This window comes from Microcebus murinus, chromosome 11 (assembly GCF_040939455.1).
Source record: "Microcebus murinus isolate Inina chromosome 11, M.murinus_Inina_mat1.0, whole genome shotgun sequence".
NCBI lineage: Eukaryota > Metazoa > Chordata > Mammalia > Primates > Cheirogaleidae > Microcebus > Microcebus murinus.
Window position 1 is genome coordinate 8,138,779 of NC_134114.1, and position 13,164 is coordinate 8,151,942.

Below are 13,164 nucleotides of genomic sequence, written 5' to 3' on the forward strand. Positions count from 1 at the left end.
TGTCTCTTTTACTGATCACGATCATGTGTAGCAAACGCTTCCCTGTCCAGTAACTGGACAAGTCCTGTTTGGTGCCTTGCGTCTTACACTTGTCTATTTGGGGCTTTCTTTTAGTTTTGCATCATAGTAGAACCCTTGCTTTCTCCTACCAGATAAAGCAGGAGGTTACGGTGACATCAAAGGGTGTTCTCAAATCTGAGGCTGTTCTCATGACTCCACCGCAACCCCCACATGCATGCTGTGACAGGAGAGAGGCTCAGGGAGCAGGGTTTTATTTTTTATTTTTTCACGTATGTTAGATAAAAATTAATCTAGTTTTTATTTTTGAGACAGAGTCTCATTCTGTCACCTGAGCTAGAGTGCAGTGGCGTCATTATGGTTCCCTGCGACAGCCAACTCCTGGCCTCAAGCGATCCTCCTGCCCCAGCCTCCTCAGTGGCTGGGACTACAGGCACACACCACCATGCCCAGCTAATTTTTCTATTTTTTTTTTGTACAGGCCGGGGTCTCACTCTTGCTCAGGCTGGTCTTGAACTCCTGGCCTCAAATGATCCACCTGCCTCGCCCTCCCAGGATTATAGGTGTGAGCCACAGTGCCTGGCCTCATCTATTTTTTTTTTTTTTAAATTCCAGGTTATTTCACATGAGTCAAATAGAAAATGAATACAAACATGTTGCATTTACTCTACCTGGTTGTGTTTGATGTCTTCAGTGGGCGCACCATATGAATTCCTATACAAAGTTGAAATTCCAGTGTTTTGAGCTAAAAGCAAAAGGAAAAGAAAAGTATTAGCAAAGAAAACAAGGTTTCGCATGGGGAGTAATGGTTATTGAGGCAAGTTCTTGCCCTGACAAAGCTTGGTTTCTCGGGGACCATTCCAAGTGGAAGAAATTCTTTGGCCTTGAATACTTCATTTTACATCCAGATATTAAGAAAGAAGAATAGTTATTCTATAACACCCCCACAGCACGTCAGCCTCTTGCAATAACATTCACATTGCAGACAGGGTCAGGGCAGGTGCAGCAAACAGATGGCCATTTTGCAAGTTTTATTGCCTTCTTTTCTGGTGAAAACTAGTGGATAATAAAAGCTTGTCACCTGCACTGAAGCATGCAGGAGGCTGCATCAGCAGCTTAGTTTTTAGCTGGAGAATGACAAGAATAAAATTTCTAATTTGAGCTCACAGAAGTGCTTGATCATCTTTCAGACAGTTCATTTCTCAAAGGCCCGAAGGCCGGGCTGGGAGCGCCACCTGAGCTCCCCCGCGCATCTGCGAGGCTGCGGCTTTGGCATCCTGCTTGCCAGACGCGAGACGGGAGCCTGGCTCTGTCTCTGACCTGCCTGTGGTCGAGCTGAGAGGAAAGGCGGTCTCCTCCAGTTGCAGGAAGCTCCCAAAGGCCCAGAAAGGGGGCCCCGTTACCCCCTTCCTCACTGGAAACTGCGGCTCAGGCTGCAGGCCCCGAGGAAGGGCAGGAGGCCCCCCTGCCTCGCGGCTGCTGAAAGGCCATGGCTTAAGAAAGCTTTGGAGAACGCCGCCTGTCCAGTTCCACCAGATCTAAAACACTCTAGAACTCAGAAAGGCTTATCTTTTGCATTTAGTATCTAACGGATAATGAAATAGGATCACACTCCTAATGACTCACTATAGACACAAGGTCAGTATGACTTATTGAGGCTTAATTTCACACCACCCATGGTTTTTACCAAGAAAGCACAAAATAGCTGTGCAATAAAACTCCTCTCAGAAAATTGTGCTTGGAAAAATGGCAACTCAGAGCCTATTTTTGATTTTAAAGACTACCCTGCTATTCTCTCTGGTTCAATGCAATCACTCCTGTCTCTCTCTGTATTATTGTGAAAACTACCAAGTCTCTCTCTCTCTCTCTCTCCTGGACCGCTGCTACCACATCCTCCCTGATGGCCAAACTTCACTCTGCCTGGCCCAGCTCCTCGGTCCATCCTGTTACCAACAGCCAGAATGATCGCTCTGTTGCACAAATTGGGTTATGTCTGTCTGCTCCTAACACCCCGATGCCCTGCGCGCCAAGACTGCTGTCCGTTGTGGCAGTGAGGTCCTGCATGATTTGGCCTTTCCTAACAGCATTTCTTGCTCCTTCTCCTCTCTGTAAGGGAGCCCCAGCGAGGCTGGCTCTCCCACCTCGAACCAGCATGCCGTGTGTGCTTGGCTTCAGGGATCTGTCTCCCTGGAACTCGCTTCCCCCGGATGTTGGACTGGCTGCCTCCTTGTGTATCCATAGGTTCCTGCTTGAATGTGTCCTCCCGGCCCACGTCAGGTAAAGAGACCCCTCTCGCCTGCACCTCCATCTCAGTACCCTGTGTGGTTTCTCCCTCCTATCTCAACACCTTGCTGTATTGTCGTGGTGAACTTTTTCTACTGTTTGCTTTGGGTCTTGCCTGCCCGGGCTGAGTGAAGCGCCATGAGGACAGAAACAGTCTGTCCTGGCCGTGCGTGGTGGCTCACGCCTGTAATCCTAGGACTCTGGGAGGCCAAGGTGGGAGGATCTCTTGAGGTCAGGAGTTTGAGACCAGCACGACCAAGAGCGGGACCCTGTCTCTACTTAAAATAGAAAAAATTAGCTGGGCGTGGTGGCGCATGCCTGTAGTCCCAGCTCCTTGGGAGGCTGAGGCAGGAGGATCGCTTGAGGCCAGGAGTTTGAGGTTGCTGTGAGCTAGGTTGACACCACAGTACTCTAGCCTGGGCAACGGAGCAAGATTCTGTCTCAAAAAAAGACAAAGAAACAGTCTGTCCCGTCACCTCTGATGTATGCCCAGAGCCTGACACAGTGCCTGGCCTCAGTGGATGCTCCATGTGCTGAGTAAGTGAGTGAGTGAATCTTAGATAAATCTGACTTCAGAGCTATAATTTGCTGATGGAAAATTCCACTTCAAAAATAAGGTGAAATTTTGTTTTTTTCCTGTTGCTCAAAATATAATACACTTTTTTTTTTTTTTTTTTTGTAGAACATTTATACTTTAATAGGCTTGGCCTCCCTCCCTGTTTTGTCTGTGGCTTCTGAGCTAAAGATGTTCCTGCTGCAAGTTTTCTCCTCCTTCCTCTTTGGCCCACTTACCTGTTTAAAAGAGACTGTGTGGCTGAGATGGAACTCGCTTTGCAGACACACAAAGCCGAGGTATTCACGGATGCTCTGCCCTCGTCTGTCTGAGCTAATAGTAGACCAAAGAGTCTTTTTTTGTATCAGCCCCAGAATGCCCACTTTCCAACTGAATCGGCATATCGAAGATTAGAATAGCTTTAAAAGGCATGAGAGAGACACTGACAAAAATGGACCATTTTATGAAAAGGCATTTGGGAAGCTCCCCTGGGAGAGCACAGTCCCCGGGCGAATTTAAAAATCAGGCTGCGTGGCTACCGGTACCCCGCAGCCCTCCCCTAAGCAAGCTCTGAACACGTGAGGCTCCCAGACAACCAGGGCGCAGGGGCTGGCTGTCAACGTCCGCCATGCCTGGATGGGCAGCCGGCTTTGGCTTTCTGGGCTCTCCTCAGTGGCAGAGAAACGCCGAGGAGAAAAGGCATTTTTAAGAGACCTCCCCTAAGCTAGAAAATACAGCCAGAAAAGGAGGGTCAGGGAAATGCTGGAATAAAAACCTAGATGGATCTGAATTTCTAGGAGCTAAGCAGACGAGAATATAGCACAGGCAAGGGACTGCTTCCACTCCAAGCTTTCACACGCTGCATCTGCGAGGTGAAGCTTCCTGAGTTTCTCCCATAGCAGCAGGAATGTCTCTTTGGTGGGGAATGGCGGGACGTCCCCTGACGCCTTATAAACAAGGAAAATGGCAGTTTCCCAGGTATCTTTCAATGCACTGAACTTTAAGCGTCCCCTGTATTTATTCTTGAATGAGAATAAATTGCTTTTGATGTGGGGACCTCAAGAAATTTGATTTTTGCAAGTAAACCCTGGAATGACGGGCACTTGCTAACGTGCTGCAGAGTGGAAGCTGGCAAGTCGACTTTGCCACTCCTACAGGGAAGACTGGCTCCCGTCTGGCATGGCTGGACACTTATTCATGCCGCTACTGAACGTGGCAGACACCACCACCACCCCTACCACCACCACCAACAAAAACATCATCACCCTCTAACACCATCACCATTCCCACTTCTGTGATAATAACAGCCAACTTTCGCACAGCGTGCACTGGCTTTGGAGTAATTTCCTATATAAACATATTATTCAATAAAGATCTGAAAGTCCTTCTAGGCTTGCTGCATGATTGATGGTGTAGTTTTGAAATTGCATTTTTAAGTAAGTTAGAACAAAGTTGTTGGAGACTCTAAATAAGTTTGAAGAATGACATATATCTCAATACTGGAGTTGTCAAGATCTCTGCCATTTTCTAGGAAGATTAAACATCAGAAACATATTAGACTTTATGTTTTATTTTTTTATGTATACAGGGCACAATCATGTACCACTGGAACTGTTTCAACAGCAACTCACACACCCACACTTGAAGGCCTTTTGAACGATTCTACTGGGCAAGAGAGTTAAAGAGAAATGCTAAACTTAAATGATAATAATGCAGTCAATCTCACAATCGTTCTTATAACTACAATCTCAGCTTGTCACCCTAGACTGCTGGTTATGTGGCTACCTAGGGCAATAATAATTGCAAATTGCATGGGTCAGTGGAATTTGGTGTCACTACCACTGCAGCATAATCAGTACAAATTAGACTCTCTGCTGAATGTCTCGACTCCAGGGACTCAGCATTCAGATTCACAACTTTCTTTGTTCACACTCACCTGTGAACGAGGCCACATTTACTGGGGGGAAAAACAGTGAATGAGAATACTAAACTGTGGCCAGTGGAACAAGTCCAGTTTTCCCATTCAGGGGACTTTTCAGAGCATGGATGAGACACTCCCTAGTAGGGTCTGCACGTGGAGTGGGGGCAGGATGCAGTCCTGGGGGTGGGATCTACAACATCTGTTTAGTATGCTTTTCTTTATGTAGCTGTGCAGACTTAACACAGAAAATGCTGCCGCTGGGGTAAATACATTTGCTATTAGAAGAATTTATCTTAGCTGTCCTGGGTTTGGAAGGCATTTTAATAAATCATCCAATTTGTCTGTGCTCCTTCCCTGCAGGTCTACACCTAAATAATATCGGAGAGCTCTGCTTCATGCTTTGAAGATTGCTCTGATTAGAGAGTCTCAGTCTGTTTGATGTGTGCCCTTTGCACCCCAGTTTTATGAATGACCCAATCTGACCTTGTTCTATTAAAATCCTATTCCTCATGGCCTATTTTTCAGAAGGGGACCATGTCCATGTGGCAAAATAGGGTGGGGGCCCCCCATCAGAGGTCCCCATGGCTCTGGCAGCTCTGCTTTTAAGAAAATACATCTCTCTGCAGCAATATCCCCGAGTCCTGCTTCTGGGGGTGCATGTGGGAGGGACTGGGGCACAGGAGTGCCTAGAGCGGGCTGTGAATGCCCCAAGGAGAACTGTGCGGACAGAGTGCATGGCGGGTTAAGGGTGAGCCTGGTTATGAGACAGGCTGCACCGTGCATGCTGGAGGGGCAGCGACAGCTGCCAGTTGCGCCAATGTTGGCCTCCATAGAGTCTCAGCTGGTGAGAAAAGAAAGATGGTACAGTAGTGAGGGAGGGAAGGCTAAGAAATGAATGCCTCCCTAGGGAAACTGTGGTCTAAGGAAGCTTCTTGGAAGTCTGTCATGGTAAGAGGTTGGCATCATAGCAAGAGGAGAAAAGTCAACAGGACTAGTATGGGGTCCCCTTACATCCTCTCCCTCCCTTTGCCACCCCTGCCCTTCCCCCCTCTCTGTCCCTCATCCCTAAGGGGCAAAGCCTGGCAATACTGCCACCACCACCACCGTTTTGTTAATAGAGTCCCCTCCACCGCGGGTTACACCAACAGAGAAGAAATCTATGGAGAGCCTGTTCTCTAATTTGAAGGATTATGACCTGAGCAAACGAGAAGGAAAAACTAAGAGGAAATGTGTGTAGAAAACATTTTCTCTTGGCTCTTTTCAGAAGTAAGATGCTCATCTTCAATGCCTCTGGCTTCATCTCATTTCCAATTCCTGGAAATCGTCCCTATCAAGTTCTCAAGTGACCTGACAGCTGCGGAGAGCCCTGCTGAGCTGCAGAGCGAGGTGGCCGCAGCCGGATGCCCGTCCCTCTGCCCCGTCCCTCTGCCCCATCCTGAGACAGGCCACCAGCTCCGAGGAGGCGGCAGCTGCGCTCACCTGTCATGGCGTCTTTCCTGGATGTGTGCTCGCCTTTAGTTCCGTGGTACGTGGCGTTGCTGCCGGTGGACTCGTAGTCTGTTTTCCTTTCTTTGAGGCTGATCATTTCCCGAGGTGAGGCTGGGGCACTTGCTATACAAAGAGACCAAAAGCATGATTTTCCGCATCTGGCTCCATAGCGTGGATATCTTTTCACACGAACGGCTGAGGTCACCGATACACATGGCCCAGCAGTGGCCTAGGTGTTTTGGACCTGCCGATGCTTTGGAAGTTTGGGCTCCTGTCCTTCCCTGTCCCTCACCCCGTGACATCTGGTACTGTGGAGTTAAGGGGCCACGTGACTCGTGACTCAGAGGCAGGCAATTTGGGCTGCGTCCTTGGGCCACCTCCTCAGAGAGGTATTCTGCCGGGGACACGGCATATCGTCAATTTTAAGAATGAGACTGGTCTCGGTTTCCTTCTTTCTCTTCTCTTTTTCTTTCCTTCCCCTCTTTCCTTCCTTCCTTCCTTTAATTAGATGTGTTCTAGTGGAGCTATTACTGATATTGAAGCATGCCTGATTAAGATCAATGCAGTTTTACTTAAACTCTGAGTCTCCCAGGACTGCCTTAGAGAAGGTGGAGGAAGCCACTCTCCGCACGGGGGATTTGTGGGGACCAGGAAGATCATCTGGGCCAGCAGCTGGGGTGGGCTGGGGGCTGGGTGTGACGAGGGCTCCCCATTCCCAGGGAGCTCTGATTTCTAGGGCAAAACCCTCTTTCCTTCACTGGTGTCCAGCCCCACCCCAGCCAAGCCTCAGTCTACCCTCTGCAGGATTCTTCAGCTCCAGCCCCAGGGACTGTTTTTCCCTTAATGCATGTCTCTTTTCACTGAGTCACTTGATTGGGTTTGCCAAACTCAGCATCTTCTGTGCACAAATCCCTACGCTTGCCACTGTGGGAGACAGAAACTCAACTCAAGTTGCTCTTCCTGAACCCGAGGAGCCCTCGATTCGGTGGGGAAATGGACGTGCAAGTAAACCAGAGTGAGAGGCAGAGTGCTCAAGAGAAGTCACGGCCGGATGCTGGGAGGGGAGACAGAGGCAGGCCGTGCCCGCCCTTCCTTGGAATGGCCCTCCACCCACCAAGAACCTACCAGAATAAAATCAAGCTTCGCTGCTCAGCTCAGGAAGTCCTCAAAGGTTTCATCCTGGCTGCCCATTAGAATTAGTTACTTAGACTCCTTTAAAAATCACTGAGGCTTGAGCCCTACCCGGAGGCTGGCTGGCAATGGGCAGGCAGGGAAGAAAGCCTCGTGCTGGGGACAGCCTGCAGCACCCCCTGGCCCCAGGATAGCCCTGGAGTGTCAACCAGTGGATCCAGTCACCTCCGCCAAGCCTATGCAATGGACAAGAGAACACCAGGTGCTGCCATCAGAGGAGAGGCCTGGGGCACAGGCCGTCTCTGTTCCGGACAGGGACGTGGGGTGGGAGGGGTGGTCACTGCAGCTTAAGAAGTGCTGAGTCCTTGGGACTCTGCTGGGCTCCGTGTGCTGTCCCCGCAGCCCTGCCCCTGTCCCCAGTCCACACACCACCTTTCTCTTCCAGAAAAGCCCCTTTTCCTGACCCCTTGCTCCTCTCTGGTCTTCCCACACAAAGGCTGGCTTTTCAGGAGTCACTGACATACGGTGACAAAGTATGATATTTTGGAGCCTCTTGACCGAATCTTTTAAAATTAGACTCTAATACTGCACAGATGGTGGTGTTTATTAAACTACGTCAAGTGTGTAATTATCTCCCGAGACCTCACATGTGGCGCTGCTCTGAGTCTCCCGTAAATCAGAATGGAGCTCGGGGAACAATCAAATCAGGCCAACAAGTGTCTGTCGGGCGTCCGCATGTGCCTCGCCTTGGAGATGCCAAGGCCACGCGCCGGCTGCGCGGCTGGCTGGAGCCCGCGGCCCCGCCGGCGCTGAGCGGGCGCTGCTTCTCCAGCCCGGCGCCTTCCCATCTATTCTGTCGTTTCATCTTCCTAACACTGATTGGCTTACTGCAGTTCTTAATAATTACAGCTTTTAGAAGGATACCGTCCTTATGCTTCCCAGACTCAGAGCTCTTTATCTTTCCAAGCCTGCCAGAGCTCTAGAAATAAGCGTGGGAGGCCACCTGGAGCTTCTGAGATAGGTAGACGTCAGCCCAGGTCCACGCGGACGAAACCACGTCCACCCTTCTCATCTAGGGTGAGGCTGAACATCACACACAAACAACCTAGGGTTGTTTGGACATCATCACAAACAAACAACGCACTACAAATACAAGGTTTCCTGGGGCTGGGAGAGGGTCTCCATTCATTTCTGATTTTCCTTGTCATTCTGGCGTAAAGTTATGTGACATTTGTCCTCAGGGCAGGGAGGCCACCCTGCTGGGCAATGCCCTCTCCCAGGTCGCCCCCACCAGTGTGTTTTAGAAAATATGATTTCCTCAGTATGTGGGGGGTGGAGAGTAAGGAGAAAGCTTTCACAAATAAAAACCTTATAGCTGTGTATGTGTCGGTGCATTTAATTATTTATGCATCCTTCACTCTCAGAAATGACAATGCAGAAATCACGATAAAAGTTTTAAAAACTTGAACTTTGAGTAAAACAATAAAACCCATGCCGCCTATAGGACTACGTGAATGTGTTCATATTTTGCCTTTTGTAATCTCAGGCATTACTTCATGTGGCTGACAAAAGGTGTAAAATATTTTTACAAGTAAATAAAAGAAGTAAGCTCAACATCTAAGCAATAGGAATGTGATAAAATTAGAAAAAGAAAATTCAATGGAATGACTTACAAGTTACAGTTGGTTATAGGGAGAATTTATCAATGATTTACCTGCTGGTTTGTAGGTAAGAACAAAAAGCTGATTACGTGGAACATACATGGAGTAGTTATGAAGCCCTCAGGGTAAGTCATCACTGGTCATGTATGACCAGTGTAGGTCATGTTCAAGGGAGAAATAGCACGTCCTACCCCCTCTATTCCGTTATCCCAACTGAGATAAATACAACGCACTCAAACTAATTTAAGTTGGAAAGACTGTGCAGGGAAAAAACCCAGGTTAGCAAACACCTGATAGTTTTCTTTACCCCCGGTGAGCGCAGGCCTGTGGCATGCATTTCATGCACACGAGACTTGTTCGAGGGATTTGCTCTGAGTCTGTGTACGCGTGACATGAAGTGGCCACGGCAAGTAATGCAAAACAGAGCCGTTTCATATTTGCAGCAAGCGTCTGAATGGGACGGCCCTCCTCTGTGCGGGGCAGGTAGGGGGCCGGGGAGGGAGTCTGGCCTCTGCTCCCCGGGGAAGGGAAGGCCGGGCCTCTCACCTGAGCGGTTGTTGGGAGACACGCGCACGGGGGAGATGGAGGGCGTGCGGGAAGAGGAGTAGGGCCTTTGCCGGTCCCTCTCGATGGTCGAAGACGAGGCTACGAAGTGATACTGGGACCATCCATCCTGCAAAAGACAGCGCGCCTGTTAGACAGGGAAGGCAGAGTGATTCTTCACCTCCGCACATCTCCAAGTTCCAAGTTAGGATTTGCAAAACACTTCTACCATCGAAAGGGATTACAGAGCTCTGTGCCGTCATCAGGGTTAACAAGGACGGAGGAGAATGAAGGCACAGCTGCTGCCCCTCCAGCCAGCCCGGCAGGCAGGGCCTGCTTTTAGGGCCCACTGTCCTTCACAAATGCGGAACAAATGGTCTCTTTGCTAACTTGCTTTGGCCAGAAGCTTTTATTTAAATGAAAATGTGATGTCCCGGATGTCAGGTGACCCTGAGGCTTTCTGTCCTTTGCCTACCTGGTTCCGGTCCGGTTGCCTTGAGATCTTCCAAAAGTGCTTTCTCTTTTGTGCCCATGACCTGTCTGTTAGGGACCAGAAAATCGAGAAGCACCTCCCTTCTTACTCATCTCCCTCAGGTCATTTCCGTCGGCTTCCTCCAGCCCCAAATGCCACCTCTGCCTTCTCCAAGCTGGTATCTTCTCTGGCTTGCCCAGGAATTATACTTTTCAATTTAAAGCATGTTCAAAATGCATCCTACTGGGACTCCCTTAGCCTTCTAATATCTAGCTAATATACAAAAAGCACAAAAAAAATTTTAAAAAGCACATATACTATTGTTCATTATAAAAAACATAATAATTACATTGTGGGTCATTGTATGAATTTGGAAAATGTAAGAAAAGAGTATCTGACAATTCCACCCTCCCCACCCAGAGAGCTCCTATTAACCTGTTAATACGGATTTCCTTCCAGTCTTTTTTCTTTTTTAATTCAATTTTTATTTCTATCAAAGTAAAATGTCCAAGAGTATTGACATTACTGCAAAGAAAAGCAGGCACCTGCCCCTAAACCCCAATTCCTCCTTCACAGAGGCAACTGCTTTCAATTATTTTAGCTTTATTTTTTGAAAATATTTAGACTTCTAAGGGGCTCACTGCTCCATAAAGAATCACTGCAAACATAAACAGATGAATTAATAAAGAAGGAAAGTCATGGTCATTTCAGTATTTGTGTTTAGTTCTCATTAGACAAAGACCAATCTTTGTGCATATAATTCTCATTATTTCCATTCCACTTGACTGGTAGGACAACGCCAGAAAGTAGAGGTAGTTATTTTAGAAGATATAACCCAGCACTGACTACCTAGCACTTACTGGGTACTTACTAAGTGGCAAGATTCTGTAAACAATCCCAAGAGCTGGATGCTATTGTCATCCCATTTAACAGAAGAGGAACTTGAGCCTTGGAAAGTAAACAGGCCACTCGAAGTCAAACAGTAAGCAAGCTAAAGAACATATCAACGCTAACGTGTGGCATTCTGATTAGTAGTTAGAAGGAAAAGCAGAACAGAGTTGGGGGTGGAGGTGTGAGCTGGGGAAGCCGGCGTGGCTGTTTGGCTGAGGCGGGTCAGGCAAGTGCTCTGGGCAGAGCTGACGTTGCAGCCGGGCCCCAGGAGAGGAAGGGGAACATGGCAGGAGGACAGTTCTCCAGAAAGGAAGGGCTGACCGCTTTCAGTGCACAATGAAGTCACTGGCCCCAGGAGCAGGAGGGGACAGCCAGGCGAGGAGATGGGTGGATTCGGTGACAGGAAGATGAGGGCATTCTCTCTTGCTTTTTTTTTTTCACATTTTCTCAGGGAAAATGAGAAGCGAGGTCATCTGTGGAGAGTGAGGAAGGGTTGGCGTCCCCAGCACAGACGAGGAGAGAGGGAGGAAGCAGCAGGGCAGGAGGTGGGGTACCTTGCCCGGGCATGGCTGGAGGTGTGTGGCAACACGCTGAAAATGAGACGAGTGCTCGGCAGGGCTGTTTGCTTTTCTCCAGCCACATTCAGCCGCCCCAGGGCAGGTGGGGCGTCAGTGGAGTGGGAGGGAGACAGGGAATGTCCTGGAAGCCCATGGGACGTACGTAAGCCTCGCAGAGAGGCAAGTGAACGTGTGCAGAAGGAGACAAGAGTGAGAATTATCAGATTGAGGTCCTAAGAGGGGCACAGACTGCTGGCCGGGCTCGGGGTGGACGTCAGGGGACACTGGAGAAAGCGGGGGCAGGTGATGGATACGGGGGGTGGGGCTTGCCGGGGGCAGACCGAGGGTAAAAGAGGGAAAGGAGCAGAAGGCAGGTGGAAGACAGGCAGAATAATGGGGGCCTCTGGGCCATTCAGGGCCTTCCAGGGAGAAGAGCCCCAGGCACTGCACACGACCTGGGAGGCCTGGGGAACAGGTGGTAGCTGAGGTGAGGAGAGATGAAGGGCCTGAGGTATAACTGCCTGCTCGGGGACGGGGGAGTGTGAGGTGGGTATCACCGCAGGAGGAGAAAGTGTCTCCACTAGAATCCTGTGGGATTCTCTTAAATGCCCTGGAGGGTCAGGGCAAGGACAGAGGAGTGCAGTCTTACCAAAAACACCTGCAGGATAAAAAAATGTTTCAGAATTGTGTGCACTCAGTACTCATGTGTGGGAATAATTTTAAAAATTGCTTTAAAAAGATATCCCTTTCTTTTGAAGGAAATGCTTTGTTTACCCCAAAGTCTTAAATATGACAAAATGGGGAGTGGGTGGGGAAGATCATTCTATGTCTGTCCCATTGCAATTTAGAAGGTTTGGCACGGGCTTCCAAGGAGAGGCTTGGGACACTGCTTTAATCAAAACCTTGGCTTCTTTGGTTATAAATAAATGATGATATTCTGTATGTGACTAAAGGCAAGCACAGTGTTTTACAATACAAACACTGGCTAATATTTGCTATGTTTCTAAGACCTAAGGAGACTGTAGACATAAATGCGGCACAACTGTAGGTTTGGTTGTACTTGGTGAGACATCAGTGGATCACTCAGCATCTCTCTCGAGTGCAGGTGATTGGAGATGTGTGTTGTCCAGCAGTTCAGATTTCATGCTGTTTGGGTTACACTGCAGCCATTTAAGCATACACATTTCTGGAAATGTCAGGAGAGTGGATGTAATAATAAAACTGCTTACAAAGGAACTCTTATACAGACACACCAAAAAAAAAAAAAAAAAAAACCTTTCAAATTCTTCCCAAGATCCAATCCTGAAAATGCTAATGCATGACAGAATGGGATCTTGCAAGTAACCTGCTTCAGGGTGATGGGGCTAGCAGACAGCTGCGAGGTGAGTGGCAAGAGAGACAGAGAATGCAGCCCCTGAGCCGGACACTCTGCACGTGGCCAGTTCCTGCATGCATGTGGGCACAGACGCTCTGAACGCAGGTGGGGAGAGGGAAGCCTAAGGAACGGGGCAGGATGGAAACCCAATTAAATCTCCGATTAGAGCAGTTTCCTGAGCCACGGCTGGGGGGGCCCAGGAGCAACACGAGCATACGAGACCTTCTCTACCTTCCCTCTCACTCACTGATGCAGAGTCAGAGCTGCCGTG

The 13,164-nt window shown here is 48.8% G+C and overlaps 1 protein-coding gene across 3 annotated transcripts in view; it reads right to left on the reverse strand.

The window, feature by feature from the left end:
- CTNND2 (catenin delta 2) overlaps positions 1-13,164 on the reverse strand; it is an 862,752-nt gene that overhangs the window by 14,585 nt on the left and 835,003 nt on the right. For all 3 annotated transcript variants that reach the window (XM_076007934.1, XM_076007935.1, XM_012790278.3), the window contains 3 exons: positions 9,602-9,728; positions 6,255-6,386; positions 690-763 (listed from right to left, as the gene is read on the reverse strand). In XM_076007934.1, the coding sequence (XP_075864049.1) occupies positions 690-763; positions 6,255-6,386; positions 9,602-9,728 (333 nt within the window). The remainder of the gene's footprint in view (positions 1-689; positions 764-6,254; positions 6,387-9,601; positions 9,729-13,164) is intronic.